Below are 17,890 nucleotides of genomic sequence, written 5' to 3'. Positions count from 1 at the left end.
GTAACAAATACGGGTTAAGATCTCTATTGGACAAAAAAATAGATGAAGTGAATAAGGAAACTTGCCAGGGGCATGAGAACTGAGAAGTATCAAAGATTATTAGGATCAGGATTAAAAGGATAGAAGAATAAGTGAGTATTAAAGGGATACTGTGGACACTCTTTTAAATTATTGTTGATATTTTGTTAGGGAAATAATATATCCTCTTACAAATTTTCTTATGTTATAATAAAATTAACATTTGTCACAAAGTGATACTTTGTTTTTTACAAGTGAATATTTAATTGATATAAAGATATATCATTATTCCTTTTTTTTTTAATGTTAGGATCAGAATGTGTAGTTATGTTAAAAATAAGAAAGTATCACATATTTTTGTTAGATTCTAACACTAATTTAACTTTTTAAGAGCCATTCAATAAAATGATAGGGCCTGCATAACATAAGTTTCTTCTTTTGTTTCTAGCCTCTGCTCAATAAGCTTGAAGGCCCGGCATATGCACTTTTCTCATCTTAGTTTTCAGAAATCGACTTCCTAGTTTATAAAATTTGACTCATGACTTGTATTATATTTATGATTACAAAAAATTTATTCCCCTGGAGATATAATATTCATAAATCTAATCCATTTGAATGTAACTGTAGTATAGTGTCTTCCATCACATTTATATGTATATTTGGTTGCCACTCACTAAACAAATGTTTCTCCAGGAGTATACTCATATGAGTGCTAGCTATTCTAGTGCAATCTCCTGGACTACAAAGCTGTTGTTCTGTACATTTCAGTGAAACATTTGTGGTACCATGCATTCGGTTTTTAACTGTCTTGGGAAAAGAAATCAAAGTGATGCACAATAGATTAGTCCAGGCCTAAGATTAGAGAAGAACTGGTAGTTAAGAAAGAAAAAAAGGAAAGTGGGTGACTTCAACAAAAACTAATACGATCTTCAAAATGGTATTATTGTGAGTAATTAATCGGCAATGAAATTAGTGTACCCAGTCAAAATTCGTAATAACTAGGAAAAAATATTTGTCTTAAAACGACCAGATTAAACGGTTCGACTGGTCTAACCACTGATCGGACTTGAAAACGACTTTAGTTTGCAGTCTTGACCGAGTTAGGGTTGAGCTGCTTTGAATCCGACCGCGTTAAACCTGGTTCAATCTCATTAATCCGGAAAGTAAATCGGACGGTTCAACTAAAAAATAAAAAAAAAATGGAACACCACTCAAATATTTTGTTTTACTTTAGTCCAAAAAAGATAAAGATGTGCTACTTCAATATAATTACACATAATTATTAATTATAATTTTTTTACATTTACCTAATTATATATTTATAGATAAAAAATATTAATTATGTATAAAATTATCCGGTCAGACCGGACGGTTTAGTCGTTTAAACTAGTTAAACCTAATATGATATTTTTTTCAGTTTGACGTCCGGCTCAGGTTTCACAACAATACTAATAATGATTCACTCTCCCTATATATAAGGAATTAATTATTTTCGAGATGTGTAACTACTCATCCAATAAGCATTGCTTATTGAAATTAAATATTTGACATTTTAATCTCTAGAGATCTACTCTATCGACCAATACCTAGACTTTTGACCACATATTATATATTAACGGTTGGATGAGTGGATTGAAAAAAGAAACATAATTCATTTATAGTGTAATTTTTTTTTATATTCTGACTAACAAACTTTTAATTATTATCGACTCTTAAATAAAATAAATGAGTAATACATGATGCGCAGACTGTATATAAATATTTCAGTACATAAATATTACCCTTTTTACAAAATTTCTATAAACTGTAAAATGTTTAGGCATCCATGTGCTATGATGTTAAAATTTTAAGGTTTAATTATTTACTAGATGCTATTGGACTTGTAATAATTTGTAATTTGATTTATAAACTTCATATTTATAATTAGGTCCTAAGATTTATTTATTATCTGCAATTGAGTTCTTAAGGGAGAGTTCACATTGGAAAATCGTGAACATCAAGTTGAATTCATGTAAACTTATAAATTTTATAAAAAGAATTTATCCATTATTCATATTTAATTATTATTGACTTTTAAAAAAGTAATAAAAATGAATAGTGAATAAATTTTTATAAGGATACATAGATATTGAATTCCTTTATAAATTAGTAAGGGTAGACCAACCTTCTAATTGGGCCATTCTATAAAAAAGATTCTAGACCGTAACAGTCCAAATCCAGAAACAATACAGAAGAACCAAAAACTAGAACTCGAATGAATTTATATATGAAAAATTTGTAAATATACATTAAATGATAATAAAAGTTAAAATAACAATAATAGCAGCAACACACACATACATGAATTATTGTTAACTTTTAGCTTAATTAGATGCAGATTAATTGGTAGCAAGTTATTTAAGTCCTTATAAAACTAGTTGTTTTAATAACCAGCAAGCATCTTTATTAACGAAAAAATAAGTATTCTACAATAATAACACAAAAGATAACATCTTATATTACTTTTATTATTTTTTATCATAAAATCACATTTTTCTCATTCAAAATAATATGAGTAAAAACAAAAAATATATAAGAATCAAGGCATGAATTCCTATCGGGTATTTAATAGGAAAAAAGTTGGGAGAAAGATTAAACTAATCCACGCGGCATGTAGATAGTGTGAGAATTACGGTCTCAACGGCGATAAGACCGCAACCACATAGCCCTACTCATCAGCCTTCTTCCTCTGCTCTTCTCTTCTAATTACTCTTTCAAGTTTCAACAACCCTTTCCTTTCCCTTCATTCTTCTTTTCTTTTCATATCTCAAACCCAAAACTAACCAACTCAGAAAAAAATAAGAGTAAGTGGCATCATAGCATATCATTTTATCCCCAACGGTCTCTGATATATTTAACCATATTTACTGTCCTCTGCTCTGTTATTTTTGTTTTATTATTTTTGTTTTCTCAGAATCAGAGATGGATAGATATCAGAGGGTAGAGAAGCCTAAGTTGGAGAATCCTATAAAAGAAAACGAGATACGCGTTACTACTCAAGGAAGGATGAGAAATTACATCACCTATGCCACCACTCTCCTCCATGTTCGTTACTTATTTTATTTTAACTCGATATCTCATGGTTTTGGGAGTTAATGAAACCGCGACTGCAACGGCAACCGTTATTTAAAACCTTGTGTCGTTTTATATCTTTGTGTAGGAAAGAGGATCTGACGAAATTGTCCTAAAAGCGATGGGACGTGCAATCAATAAGACTGTAGTGATTGCTGAACTGATCAAGGTGGGAGTGAATATCTATCTATCCATCTATCTATCTATGTATCTTAATGTAAATATGTTAGTTTGCATTTATTTATCTGTGTATCTATCTTAATTGATTGGTTTAATTGTTTCAGAGAAGGATTATTGGTCTGCATCAAAACACAGTAATTGGATCAACTGATATAACTGACACTTGGGAGCCACTAGAAGAAGGCCTTCTTCCGTATGTGTTGTTATTTGTTCTATGAGACTCTTATAAATTCAATTATATTCAATATATGTGTGAATGGAAGTGATTGTTTTGGTTTGTGTTTTACTTTCTCAGTTTGGAAACAACACGCCATGTTTCAATGATCACAATTACTTTGTCGAAGAAAGAACTCGATACCTCATCCACAGGGTAAGAACATGTCTGGTATTTCTATGTCTGGCATGCAATTGTTAGATGTGTATTTTAATGAGCCTATCTATTTATTAGGACTCTGTCACTTTAGCTTCACTCTTTTGGAGTTTTACTTCAAATAAAATGTCTTTTATCTAGTTATTTATTTTTTATATCAATTTTCATTCTGGAGACGACTTGCCATGTTGCAACTTAGCTTCATAATAGGTTGGTTAGGCTTTCCGTGCTTGTTATTTTAGTTGAACAAGTTGCAGGGATAAAGTCGCCTAATGTTAAATATATGTGTTGATATTACTTTGTTTTTGAAGTAAATTGATGCATAATGGATGTGTAGGAGATTATTAAGGGTTATGTTAACCTCAGCCCTTTAAGAAATCGAAATAAATTTGGTATTACTTTGTTTTTTTCCATTTACTCTATTAAGTTTCTTGTCCTCTGCCCTAAGGGCTGATTTTAACATTTTCCATTATCTTATTATCAAATTGGGAATTAGTGAGGACCAGGAGCTTTTTATTAAAACATGTTTTGATTAAATTCTGTAAGTCTCTCCAGGTTTCTCATTTCAAACATATAATCTCATTGTTTCTAAAATCAGTGATTCAGCGGCAGTATCTTAAATTTTATTAAAACATCTATCTTGCTGTCATACTTACGTGTTTGGGAATGATGGATTTTGTACCGAAAGTGATTCTCCCCCGAGTTTATGCTTTATATTGATTCATGCCTTTTAATTGTATTCACTATTGGCAAGATTTTAAGTCTTTTTTCTCATGCAGGTACCAACCTCCTCTTCCACCTGATCAAGTAAAACCTTTAAATGAATATGAAGATGGTGGAGGTGGATTTTAATAGTTTTTTCTTCTTTTAATATTATAGACTTTTGTGGCTATTATGACATGTTTACTATAATTTAATCTGGTACAGAAGGCTCCCCAAGGATGCGAGGAAGGGGGCGTGGTCGTGGAATGGGCAGGGGTAGAGGTAGAGGTATTGCTTATTTTCGTTTCACTTATTGAATTGCAGTTGGCTGTAGTATAGATTTAGAATGATCAGAAATGTTTTGTTGAACGTCGTTTATTTTTCCTATGTAGGATTTTACAATGGGGGTATGGAATATGGTGATGGTTGGGATGGTGGACGTGGCTATGGTGGCAGAGGGCGTGGTCGTGGAAGGGGTCGTGGTTTCCAGGGACGAGGACAGGGCTATGGTTCGCAGCCGGTTGGTTATTATGACTATGGTGAATATGATGCACCACCTGCCTCACGTGGTAAGTGTGCAAATTGTTATGCCTAAATTTTAGTTGTGGCATTATCAGATTTTGATCAGTATTAGGTGCTGGCATAATGAATGGATTTGGGTTTTTAAGTTAAAAAACTTATTTTGCTATGCTATTTGCATTATATGGTGCTTCCTATGGAGTCATGGCTGTCATACACCTTCCTTATTTTAGCATTTTAGAGTTTTCATCCCACAACTTCCTCAAGTGGACTCTAGTAGTTCTGTTTGATGGTTTTGCAGGCCGCGGACGTGGAAGGGGACGAGGCCGTGGGCGCGGTCGTTATTTTAGAACTGATGGAGCAGACGGAGGAGCAGCTGCTTGATCAAGTTGGTGTTTGTTGTCATGTATAGCTTAAAGTTAGAATATGGTAGCCTGTTTGCATAATTTTTGGTGAGATTATATTTTGGTGTTATTGGAAACCTGTTGCAGCCATGTTAATGCAGTTTTGTTTTTGTAGTTCTTTTTCTTTTCTTTTGTAGCCTCTTCAATTTTGCTAAGTTCGGTAGGTTCAATGAGATATATTCCCTTTGTTTAAAGACTTTAAAAAAGCCAAAATTATATAATTGTTTTATAGAATTATAGAAGTAAGCCTTTCAAAGTTTGATTTCTGGATTTTACTTTGATTTCTTTCTTTAATGCTATGGATTTTTCAATTTTACATAATATATTTTCTATAAACATTCAATCTAGAGTTAAAATCTTTTTATGTAATTTAAAAAAAAAATTATAATTGATTTTGCTTTTGTTTTTCAAATGTGTGTTTATCTATCGACATATTATTTCTCCATTATTAAAAACTTTGAAAAATATTTGGAAAAGAGTTTTGAGTTCTTATTAACACGACAATGCAACTTAGAAAATCTTAAAAGTAAATCAAAATGTTTGGAATTTCCTAGAAATGCGCTTTACTTTAAATGTCAATTTTTCGCATACTAACAAAATATTGTTGCATGTTCTTGAGATAAGTGGGAAACACAAATTATATAAAGATTTTAGTGGTTCTTGATAAAAAAATGACCATAAATTATAAAATTTTGCAACAATTGGAATGACGTTATCAAGCCATTGTCAATTCCACCATCGTCATGTCACAGCTTCCCTCCATTTCATGTTATATGTTAAAAATTGTAAATACCACAATCTCTATTACATAATTTTTGATATCTGTGATTGCAAAAACCACAAGACAACCAAAATCACGACTACTATTTAAAACCTTGCTTCTCGTAACCCCTTTGCTGCAAGCTTGACAATAACTAATTTCGATCTTGTTTCTTACTTTCCCTTTAATGGTCATTTTACTAACTTTTGAACTAACTGCAGTTGGATGAAGTTTTTGAAATTATGACTAGGTTTCTAACTTTCTGTGAGAAGTATTTTGAAGTGCTTTGCATTCCTCGTGGAACATCAAACATTCACCTAATTTCACATAATAACAGAAATAGTTATCCTTAGATCTTCAATGATTAAAAAAATTAGTCCCTCTACAATGACCTAAGAATTACTTATTCACATGTAAATAATGATTAAAAGAGAAAGTCAACCAAAAATGCTTATTTCAAAAGTAATCTATTTCGTCAAGTACCATTTGTTAACTTCGGTATTTTAGCTCATTATTAGAACGGAAAACTTATGTACCACAAACATATTGACTTAAAAATTATAGTTTAGGTACACATTTTATAATAGGGAAGAAATCCACTTACTTTAAAAATAAATTAAAAAAACTTACTTCATATAGAAAATCCAATAAATATGTGTCATGCCATGTAGTTTGTAAGGACGTCATGGATGTGATGCACAACTTCATTTTTTTGCTATGAAACCATGGCTAACAACCGCCTGGGAGGCACATTTTCAAATTTTTACAACGAAATTGGGATACCAACACCAATTTCCCTTTTGATTTTTTAATTTTTTCCCTCTAACTACAACATGGGCCCTCCCATACACGATTATGTTTAAAATATGGTTGTTAGCCACAATTTCAAAGCCATAACTGAAAATGCTCATTGTTCTTTAGTGTTAGTAATGAATGGTCAGAAGCTGAGGATGGATGGTCGAGAGTGTATGTCCGATACAGTGTAGGACAATAGGTAACTTGGTCGGGTGATCTTTTGAGCCCCGGGGAGGTTCCTGAAAAGGTTATCCGACGATCAAGTCAGTAGAGTATTCTAGAGAGAAGGAGAGTAAATAAGAGAGAAATTAAAATAATAAATGTAACAATAAATGAGAGAATGATAGGATGATCTACTCCCTCTGTGGTATCTTCTATTTATAGGGCTTAGGATATGCTAAGTTGACATTTGGTCATTGGCCAACATCTAACAGGTACAAGAGACGCACTCTGGTCGACCTTACTTGACCTGCAGATCCATTCTTGTCGATTTGTCGGGGGCAGGTAGAATGTTTAGGCGGCTTGACAGGTTGTCTGTGGTCTGACACTGATGGCGAGTCAGCAACACATTAAATGCTATGCCAAAGGTGCATTAAATAGCATTCCTGAAGCGCATTAAATAGCGTGTTAGAGGTCTTAATGTCATGTCAGGAGCATTTATTGCATCTGCCACAGGTAGATCCGTCTAAGGTGGGCGACGGGGATGCGCCGAGTACTGCACGAGATGCTAAGGTAAAAAGGGAGCAGTCCAAGGATGCTAGAATAATAGATTCTCAAGAGCTTGGAGGCCAGAGTAAGACCGGGTTGGAACAGTTGCCCCTAATCTATTAGGCCGGTCAGTGGTGACCGTGCTAGCAGACTTTGGGGTTGATAGTCAGGGGGTCTGACTAGGTTGGAACAGTTGCCTCCAACCTATTAGGCTAATCAGAGGTGACCGGGCTAGTAGGCTTTGGCCGGTGAAAGGTGGTCGGGTTAATAGACATGGACCATTCTGATTTGGTGTAATGGAATGAGGATAGGTTCTTTAGGTAGGCATATGGGGTAGGTCATGATGGCTAAAGATTTTTATCGAACATGTGGGGGATGCTTGGCGTTTCATCTGAAACTAGGATGATAGAGGGATGCATATGTTCGTTTTAGTTCTGTTGCATGGGTTTCTGTGTCACCGTTTGATTGTCCTTGAGTGATTTTGAACGATTGGATGCATATTTTGGGCTGGGCCCCCAGGGGAGGTCTGGGCTTGGGTTTCTCCCTATAAATATGGGTGCCTCCCTTCGTTGTTCCTCACTTTTGCTTTATGAGAAATTGTCTCCTGCTGAGCATACTCGTTGTTTGAATTTGATCTTCGATCTTCTTCCAGAATCTTCTTCTATCCTTAACTCGGTAACTTTCTCTTTCTCTTTCGCTTTTTAAACAACATTTTAGGCAGTTATGACATCGTTAGACTTGGATTCGAGCCCTGATGGGGCGGAGATCTTACCCGGACCTCCACCCATTTTTATTAGCGCAACTTGTCGCCACCGTCAATGAGGCCAACACACTGATGCCCCAGTTAGTAGTCGTTCCTCTTGGAGGCGATCTATTTAGTTGTCCTTGCCGACCTTGCTGCGTGATTGAAGGGAGAGGAAGGTCGGGCCTGAGGCCGCCTTAATTGATCGGGCGACTTTCTCAGAGAAGTGGCCTCCGGTCTTGGATAACATGTCTAGCTCGGATTCTGACACTTCTTCTGATGATATGTCTATTATGGTGCCGAACTTTTCTGATCGAGCCGATCAGTTTACCATCCCGGAGGATATGGCTGGTAGCGAGTGCCGCTATTGGTGGGTTGACCAAGAGGTGAGGGGAACTCCGTCTTATTTGCCTCTAGACGTACGCCTGGCGGTAGAGGTGTTGACACATCCTACTAATGACATCGAATGGTATGCCCCTACTGCTCGGGAGCGGGTATGCCAAGACATTTTGTTTGAGACTCAAAATAGATGGAGTTTCTATATGTACGAACAAGTCTTCCGCCGGATAGGAGTGAAAGTTTTTTTTGATGGGTGGTACACGTAAGTGTTGAAACACCTTCTCATTTGCACCCCAACTCTTGGGGCTTCATTCGGGCCTTCAAAATTTTCTGTGAGGTCATGGAGCGACCTTGCACACTCTGATTATTCTTCTAGATGTTATGGGTGACGCATAGCTCTAACAAAGACGAGGCCAATGTTGGGCGTCGTGGGTGGACGTCTCTTCAGTCTCGGAATGGGCGGACTTTGTTCCTGCCCTTCGAGGGTTCTATGAAGAACTGGAAGGGCGAATTTTTTCGGGTTGAGGCTCAGGGGACCCGTCATACTTGGGCGTATGGTCCTAGAAACGTTCCCCTCTTCCCCTTTTCTTGGAATGGGGGATTCATCAAAGGTCGACCAACTTCTTTGGTTTCTCCTATGATCAACTAGATGATCAAGAGAGGAGGATGACGGATGAGATGTTAGCCTGGGTTGAAGATGGTCGTTCAATCCTTTGCTACAAACTGGTTCAGGGGGACCAAGTCTTCGAGGAGGCAGTCGGTATGCATTCGACTATATATATCTTGCTGGTGTTTGTTGGTTTTTGTCTGAACTTTTTCGTTTTTTTCTTTCAGCAGCGACTATGGGTGATCAGGTAGATCGCAACATGCTTCTAAAGCGGGCAGTTGCTGAGAGGAAAGACGTGGAAAACAACAAGCGTCTCCGAGTGAGTCTTCCTACCTGGGCTAAGGGTCCTCCTGCTACTCCTTGAAGGAAAACCGCCCAGGCAAGCAGGTCAGATAGAGCCTCGGTGGACCGGCCAGTACCCATCACAGTGGTGCCTCCTGAATCTGCCTTTGGTCAATCAGTTGATCTTACTGAGGAGCCTAATAGCCCTCCCGAGGTGGCCTCAGAGGAAGGTGCTCGGCCGGAGAAACAGAGGTCAGACAAGTCCTCTAGCAAGGGTAAATATGGCCCCATTCGTCTTAAGACTACTTACAACATTCCTAGGATTGTTGAAGAGGGTCTAGTCAACCTGGGGGTAAAGGATGTCATGGACGGGGTACCCATGGTGGATCTGCAAAGGAGGACCCGGGAGGCCGGGGTTATGGTGGCTTCCGTCGCCAAATACCTCGAAGGTGAGGGGGTGTTTGCCACCTAGGTTGAGGAGAACGCTTTGGCCAATCTCCAGAAGCTTCATTCAGGTGAGCTCCATAAGTTGGAGGAGAAGCATGCTGAAGTGGTGAAGAACATGGAAGCCCAAAACCTCTCGGATGTTGAGCAACTCTCCATTATGTCCCTCCAGCTGAAGGATGCATGGGAAGCGGAAATGCTGGCCAAGATAGACCTGGGTGTCGCTAAGCGGGAGGCGCTGGCTTTGGCTGACCGGCTTCAACTTTGCCCCTGCCCTTGTAATTCTTGTTTTCAATGAAGACCTTTTGTCATCTTATCTATTGTGTTTGCAATGATCGCCTTTTGTCATTTTATCTAATGAGTTATTTTGTTTCCGCACTTGTAATGTCTTGTTGACCAGAGTAATTAAATCGGCTAATTAAACAATCGGGCAACTAATCGACTATATAATCAGTAAGATCTGGCTTACAACCTAACCGGTGTTGAAGTGAGGGTTGACCGGACATCATTATTAAGATATGGGATTGGATGAGAATGAGGATGTTATGTTAACCGATGAATTGATATTAAACCTGAATGAGAGTGAAATACTCATTAAGCAACAGTTGCTCGGTTTAAAATGTTTGTTGAACTTGAACGAGAATGAAATACCCATTAAGTAATAGTTGCTCGGTTTTAAAATGTTTGTTGAACTTGAATGAGAATGAAATACACATCAAGTAACAGTTGCTCGGTTTAAAGTTGCTCGGTTTAAAATGTTTGTTGAACTTGAATGAGAAATAAATACCCATCAAGTAACACTTGCTCGGTTTAAAAAGTTTGTTGAACTTCAATGAAAATGAAATACCCATTAAGTAACAATTGCTCGATTTAAAATGTTTGTTGAACTTGAATGAGAATGAAATACCCATTAAGTAACATTTGATCGGTTTAAAATGTTTGTTGAACTTGAATGAGGGGGATTAGCCCATGCCTCATAGGGTTGCGTTGTTGGTGACCAAGAGGACTTGGTCCTGGCTTGGGTTAGTGGAATGAATCGTCACCAGAGGGGAACTATCCCACACCTTCTGGGGTTATACTATTGGCGGCCAAGAGGACTCGATCCTGGCTTGGGTTTGTAGAGCGAATCGCCGCCAGAGGGGGGACTAGCCCGCACCTTCTAGGTTATATTATTGGCGACCAAGAGGACTTGATCCTAGCTTGGGTTTGTGGAGTGAATTTCCACCAGAGGGGGACTGGCCCACGCCTTCTGGGGTTATATTATTGGCGACCAAGAGGGCTTGGTCCTGACTTGGGTTTGTGGATTGAACTGCCGCTAGAGTGGGACTGGTCCACGCCTTCCGGGGTTATATTGTTGGCGACCAAGAGGACTTACGAAAGACATCTGAATAATACATCATTCACATATAAGTTGGATTCGGTTACATCATTTTGCTCAGCCGTATAAAGGTCTGGCACAAATTTACATTTTCAAGCGAAGAATTATCCTAGGTTTGCCGCGTTCCAAGTGCGAGGGATTTGTTTCCCTGCTAGGTCTTCAAGCTTGTAGGCCCCTTTGCCGGTCCTGCTGGTTACTTGGTATGACCCTTCTTAATTGGGTGCTACCTGACCATTTGTTTGAGGGTGTTCAACCGAAGTGAAGTGTTGTTTGATACGAAGACCTGACAGTAGTTCTCTAAATTTCCGATCGGAAAATGAGTTCTATTGTCAGTGACTATTGTAGCAAGGATCCCAAACCTTGTTATGATATTTCTCAAAGTAAATTTTCGGATGTTGGCCGACATCATGTTGGACAAGGGTTCAACTTCAATCCACTTAGTGAAGTAGTCGATCGCCCCTATTAGAAATTTAAGTTGCCTGGTTGCTCGTGGATATGGTCCCAAAATATCGATTCCCCATTTGGAAAATGGCCATAGGGTCATTGTTGTAGTTAGCTCTTCAAGGGGGGGTTTGGTGGAGGTCAGCAAATAGTTGGCAGGGCGTGCACTTCTTGGTGAACTCAGAGGTATCTTTGTCCATGGTCGGCCAATAATATTCGGCTAAGAGTATCTTCTTGGTGAGTGACGTTGCGCCAAGGTGATGACCACAACTCCCTTCATGTAATTCTTGGAGGACATACCGAGCCCTATCGGGGCCGAGGCATTTAAGCATAGGAGTAGAAAATCCCTGGCGATACAGACAACCCTGCACCAAAGTGAACCATGAACTATACTTGGGGAATCTTTGCTTGTCCTTCTGATCCGCTGGCAAATCGTCGTTGGACAAGTATCTGATGATTGGGTCGGTCCAATCATCGGGGATCTATGTTTGCTCGACGACCATGATGCTTGGTCGCATGATTGTTCTTTGAACCACCAATCTGTTATTACCCGGGCTCTTCGTGCTTGCTAGCTTGGACATAATATCAGCTCGGATGTTTTGTTCCCTTGGGACGTACTGGATGGAGGCTGTTTCGAACTTGGCCATTAATTCCTTAACCTTGGTCAGGTATTTTCCGAGTAACACGTCTTTTGTTTGATAGGGCCCCGTAATCTAAGAGACGACGAATTGGGAGTCGCTGCAAATGGAGATTTTTCCGCCTCGATTTCTCTGGCCAACTGTAAACCGGCAATGCACACTTCATATTCTGCTTGATTATTTGATGTAGGAAAGGTGAATGTTAGTGAGTGCTCGTTGGTCATCCCCTGACCATTGTCTAATAAGACTCTCGTCCTGCTACCCCGAGGGTTGGATGATTCGTCAACATATATGTTCCATATTTGCTCTGAACTACTCGGTTGTGTGGTCAACTCGGCAACGAAGTCGGACATGGCTTGGATTTTGATGGTCGTCCTGGGTTCGTACCGTATATCAAATTGTGACATTTCAATGGACCAGAAGATCATCCGCCCGGATAGCTCAAGCTTGTGCAAAATTTGGCGGATAGGTTGATTGGTTCTGACCACCACTGGATGAGATTGAAAATATTGTTGCAGTCGTCTTGTTGCCACCAAGAGGGAGTAAACGACCTTTTCTAACTTCTGATATTTCAGCTCGGGGCCTTGTAATGCCTTGTTGGTGAAGTATACTGGGTGTTGACCATCTTCACTTTCCCCGACTATAGCGGTGGCTACGACCCCGTCTATTACCGCCAAGTAGACATATAGTGTCTCAACGGGTGTGGGCTTAGAAAGCACGGGCGGGGTTGCCACGTATTGTTTGAAAATTTGGAAAGTCGTTTCACAATGCTCTAACCAAGTAAAAGTGTTGCTCTTTTTAGGAGTTGGAACAGTGGGAGGGAGTGTTTGGCGGATGCAATAAGAAATCTGGCCAAGGCTGCCAGCCGCCCATTGAGTTGTTGGACTTCCTTGACTGATCTGGAAGGTACATGGGAATCTGGTTATATCTCGAATAAGCATCCATAAATGAAAAAAATTGGTACCTGAAAGAATTGTCAACGAGATGATCGATTTTTGGGAGGGGGTATGGGTATTTTGGGCACAATTTGTTCAGGTCTGTATAATCCACACACATCCGCCACCTTCCATATGATTTTCTGAATAGCACGACATTTGATAACCAGGTGGTATATGTTATTTCTCGGATGAAGCCGACTTCTAGCAGATCTGAGATCTTTTGAGTAACCTCAGTTGTTCTTTCGGTGCCCATCTTTCTTTTCTTCTAGGCTATCGACCTTGCTCCTGGGTTCGTCATGAGTCGGTGACATGCGACTCAATGGTCAATTCCAGGCATATCTACAATGAACCAGGCAAAAAGATCTTTGTTGGCCTCTAAGCATTTGATCAGGTTGGACCTTTGAGCTTCATCGAGCACACAATCGATACACACTAGATTTTCCTTTAAGGGACCGAGTTGAAGGGAGGTTTTTTCTCCTTTTGGCTGAGGTCGTATGTCTTCTGTATCTGCCTTGGCATCTAGTTCCACTAAGTGCACAACCCATTGTTTTTTTCTTGGGGGTGGTGCCTATACTGAAGTGTGGTTCGGCCGAAGACTCGTCTAATAGCAACTTCTTGCACTTTGCTGGTCTCCCCTAACCGTGCATACCCAGAGATCGGACGAGATAAACTTCATGCAGAGGTGTGGGGTGGAGACTATTGCTTCGAGATGGTTGAGCATGGGTCGACCGAGTATGGTGTTGTAAGCCGAGACACATTCGATGACCAGGAACTTTGTTGGAATCGTCTGGGTTAGAGGTTGTTCTCCAACAGTCAACCATATATCAACATAGCCCCTATGGGTGATTCCATGTCCAGTGAAACCGGCAAGTTGTCCATCATAGGGCAACAGGTCTCTGCCTTTAAGTTCCATCTTGGTGAACAGATCTTGAAACATAATTTCTACTGAACTACCTTGGTCAACAAACAAATGTCCGACCTTTTTATTATTCATTTTGGCAGTGATGATGAGGGGATCGTCATGACCACGAATAATGCTTTCATAGTCGCGGTCGTCAGAGAAGATCGGGGGCACCGCTTGTTGGCCCTGATACTGGTGGGGTTTTCGGATAGTTGATTGCATGACCTCCCGGCCATACCTCTTCTGGGCTGACCTGGACGTACTACCAGCAGCGAAACCGGCAGATATGGTGTTGATGTCCACCGGACTCCGCTGTCGCCTGTTGGTGGAATGATAGTGGTCTCTCCGATATCTGTTTGGAGGACGTTCCTATTGATTTGGGAGCGCCTCCTAGGAGGAATAGATCGACGCACACACGGTGACTGTTCTTGGCGAGTCCGGGCTATAAACTTCCGGAGGTGTCCAACTCTGATCAGGTCTTTGATAGTGTCCCTCAGGTGGGTACACTCTTCTGTTACATGGCTAAAGAAGGTGTGGAAGTCACAATATTTGGAGCGGTCTTGTGTCCCTAATCTTCTGCCTGGATTGGGTTTAGGAAGAGCGAGGGTGCTCTCTGATTGCTATGAAGAGGATGTTGAATCCATTGGCGAGAATGGCTTATTGGTCGATACTGTTCGGTGTTAGCCGAGTAAACCACTATAGGGCAACGCGTTTCAGAGTGAGGGGAAATGCTCGACACATGATGGGGTCGGTGGCCCCGTGGAAAAGCATTGCGGCTTCAAAGTCATCTAGATGATCCTATGGGTCACTTGTTCCATCGTACTAGTCGATATTGCTGGGTTGAGTAAGGTGTTTTGGGAGTGGTGAGTACATAATAGTTTCTGTGAAAGGTTGCTTTGCTCGTGAGGAGCTGTGGTCGGGGGGTTGAGTCATCTGAGTGGTTTTCGTGTTTGGGGCGGGCTACGAGCCTAGAGGCTTATGCGGATTCAGCGGAGTGCTCATCGGTAACTGGCCACGAGGGTCCATCACTAGGTGTTGGTCTATGTTGGAGAAGCTCCGCTAGGAGTTGGGCCTGTTGTTGGATAATTTGGCCTTGAGTTTGGTTCATGTGGAGGAGTTGTTGGGTAGTGGGTGCTTCTGGGATGGTGTTTGGAGGATGACTTTGGCTAGCATAGTGAGATGGTTGCACTAGTGCTGGAGGTTCAATGGAAGGGGTGTCATGATTCGGGTTGGGTTCTGCGTGGCTAGGTGATTGAGCTCAGTTACGGGTGGTCACCAAGTTGTAGGTAACCCACAAACGGCGCCAATGTTCTTTAGTGTTAGTAGTGGATGGTCGAGAGCTGAGGATGGATGGTCGGGAGCGTATGTCCGGTGCAGTGTAGGATAACATGTAACTTGGTCGAGGTGATCTTCTAGGCCCGCTGGAGGAGGTACCTAAAAAGGTTCTCCGACGATCAAGTCACTAAAGTATTCTAGAGAGAATGAGAGTAAATAAGAGAGAAGTTAGAGTAATAAATGTAGCAATAAATGAGAGAATGATATGATGATCTACTCCATGTGTGGTCTCTTCTATTTATAGGGCTTAGTAGATGTTGATATGGCATCTGGTCATTGGCCAGCATCTAACGGGTACGAGGGACGCACTCTGGTCGTCCTTACTTGATTTGCAGATTTGTTCTTATCGATTTGTCGGGGGCAGGTAGAATGTTCAGGCGGCGTGACAGGTAGTATGTGGTCTGACACTAATGACGAGTCAGTGGCGCATTAAATGTTATGTCAAAGGTGTATTAAATAGCATTCCTGAAGCGCATTAAATAGTGTGTCAGAGGCCTTAATGTCGTGTCAGGAGCATTTATTGCATCTGCCACAGCTAGATCTGTTGAGGCGGGCGACGGGGACGTCCCTAGTACTGCACGAGATGCTCGGGTAAAAAGGGAGCAGTCTAAGGGTGCTAGACTAATAAATTCTCAAGAGGTTGGAGGCTCAAGTAAGACCGAGTTGGAACACTCATGTAATTAGTAATTAGTAATATATTAATACTATCTAGAGAGGCGCCAAGTTAACGTGGGAAACCAAATCAAAAAACAAATTCCTAGACACAAAGAAAGGGACACGTTGTGTGTGCGTGTCAACTTTGCAGCGTTAAGACTAAGGGTGTAAGCGGTTCCGGTTTAAACCGCGAAACCGATGGAACCGAACCAAACCAAACCGCAAAATATGGTTCGGTTCGGTTCGGTTATTTTTTTAAGGAACCGTTTATGTTCGGTTCGGTTTATGGTTTTAGAAATTTAGGAACCGTTAGAACCGAACCGAACCGCATATTAAAGAAATATATACTAGGGATTAAGAAATAATATTTTTATTATTGTTTAAATTCTTCAACCAATTTTCTAGCTTAAATTATCAATTTTTGTGTGAATTATAGTATTACATATGGTACTAAATTGTTATTAAGTTAATATTATATATGTTATTAGTTACTAAAATGTTTCCTAATGTCTTATGATTTGGAACGTGTTTTCCAATTTTTGTGATATTTAGTTTGAAACCAACATATATCATATATTGTTATACATGTATTGTTTCATGTGTTACTAATTATGAAATGTAAGGTTATAAATGTAACTATTATATATTTTACTAATTGATATATATGTTATTAATCATGAAGTACATTGTTATATATGATTCATAATTTTTTGTAATAATAGTAGTAATGTTTATCCTTTTATGATAAACAATATCTCTTGTAATTTTCAATTGATGAAATATTTTTTTTATAAAAAGTAAATGTAAAAACCGTGGAACTGAACCGAACCGAACCATTCAAGAGCGGTTCGGTTCGGTTCGGTTCTTATAGTTAAAGTTGCGGTTAATTGAGCGGAACCGAACCATATGTTTTTGATCGGTTCAGTCACTAAAATGCACCAAAAACCAAACCGAACCGAATTTTTACACCCCTAGTTAAGACACCATCTCCATTATTATATAAGCAGTACCAACTAAACACTTACCCATTGGACCCGCCCCCGCTAAGTAAGGCAATCTCTTTGATTTTATTTCTTGAAAAAGGCTAAAATATAAAATACCTTTACCTAAGATATAATAGATTAGGTTAAACAAACTTATTTGTGAACAAGTCATGCTCATATTTTTTTAAAACTTATTTAATTTAATGGATCAGGTTTTAGGTTATCCAAACGATCTATTAAACCTAACATACTAGCTATTTAGTTATATTATGTAATAATATTCCTATTATATAATTTTATATAAGTAATGTTATTATATATGTAGTTTTAATATAAAAATATATACAAAAATATAATTTCATTCATAGTTATAAAAATCATACCGTACCGGCCGGTTCAACTGGAAAACCGGTGAACCGGGCCCCTAACCGGTACGGTACAGGTGTTGAACCGTCCAAGTATCAAAACCGGTGAACCGGCCGGTATTTTACTAAACCAGTTGGTTTATACACATATTTTTTTTTTAAAAAAAACTTAAAAACTCATTACAATGTGACCCATCTTTCCAACTCTTCTTCAACACTTCAAGGTACATGCTTCCAAAGCATACTTAGATTACACATTTTGGTTCCTAACATTCG

The 17,890-nt window shown here is 39.4% G+C and overlaps 1 protein-coding gene across 7 annotated transcripts; it reads left to right on the top strand.

Annotated features, from left to right (window-relative positions):
* Nucleotides 1-2,889: 2,889 nt before the first annotated feature.
* LOC109338195 (ribonuclease P protein subunit p25-like protein) lies at nt 2,890-5,541 on the top strand. 7 transcript variants are annotated; one of them, XM_019575372.1, is made up of 8 exons: nt 2,890-3,102; nt 3,218-3,298; nt 3,414-3,502; nt 3,605-3,679; nt 4,459-4,520; nt 4,610-4,663; nt 4,774-4,950; nt 5,178-5,541. In XM_019575372.1, exons 1-8 carry the CDS (start codon nt 2,980-2,982, stop codon nt 5,282-5,284), a joined length of 768 nt encoding a protein of 255 aa, XP_019430917.1. In that variant the 5' UTR covers nt 2,890-2,979; the 3' UTR covers nt 5,285-5,541. The 7 variants fall into 7 exon arrangements, with proteins under 7 accessions (XP_019430917.1, XP_019430916.1, XP_019430915.1 ...); XM_019575371.1 differs by having other exon boundaries at nt 4,607-4,663; XM_019575370.1 differs by having other exon boundaries at nt 2,891-3,102; nt 4,610-4,669.
* The last annotated feature ends 12,349 nt before the right edge of the window (nt 5,542-17,890 follow it).

This window comes from Lupinus angustifolius, unplaced genomic scaffold (assembly GCF_001865875.1).
Source record: "Lupinus angustifolius cultivar Tanjil unplaced genomic scaffold, LupAngTanjil_v1.0 Scaffold_19_42, whole genome shotgun sequence".
Classification (NCBI taxonomy): Eukaryota; Viridiplantae; Streptophyta; class Magnoliopsida; order Fabales; family Fabaceae; genus Lupinus; species Lupinus angustifolius.
Note: the sequence above shows the minus strand (reverse complement) of the source record. Positions and strands in the feature narration are given on the sequence as shown.

What these genes read in the sequence shown, in the direction of transcription:
- LOC109338195 (XM_019575369.1), top strand. Translation starts at nt 2,980, where the DNA reads ATGGATAGATATCAGAGGGTAGAGAAGCCTAAGTTGGAGAATCCTATA. An exon ending in CTCGATACCTCATCCACAGG is followed by an intron (nt 3,680 to 4,458) that starts GTAAGAACATGT and finishes TTTCTCATGCAG; the next exon opens with GTACCAACCTCCTCTTCCAC. An exon ending in GGGCAGGGGTAGAGGTAGAG is followed by an intron (nt 4,670 to 4,773) that starts GTATTGCTTATT and finishes TTTCCTATGTAG; the next exon opens with GATTTTACAATGGGGGTATG.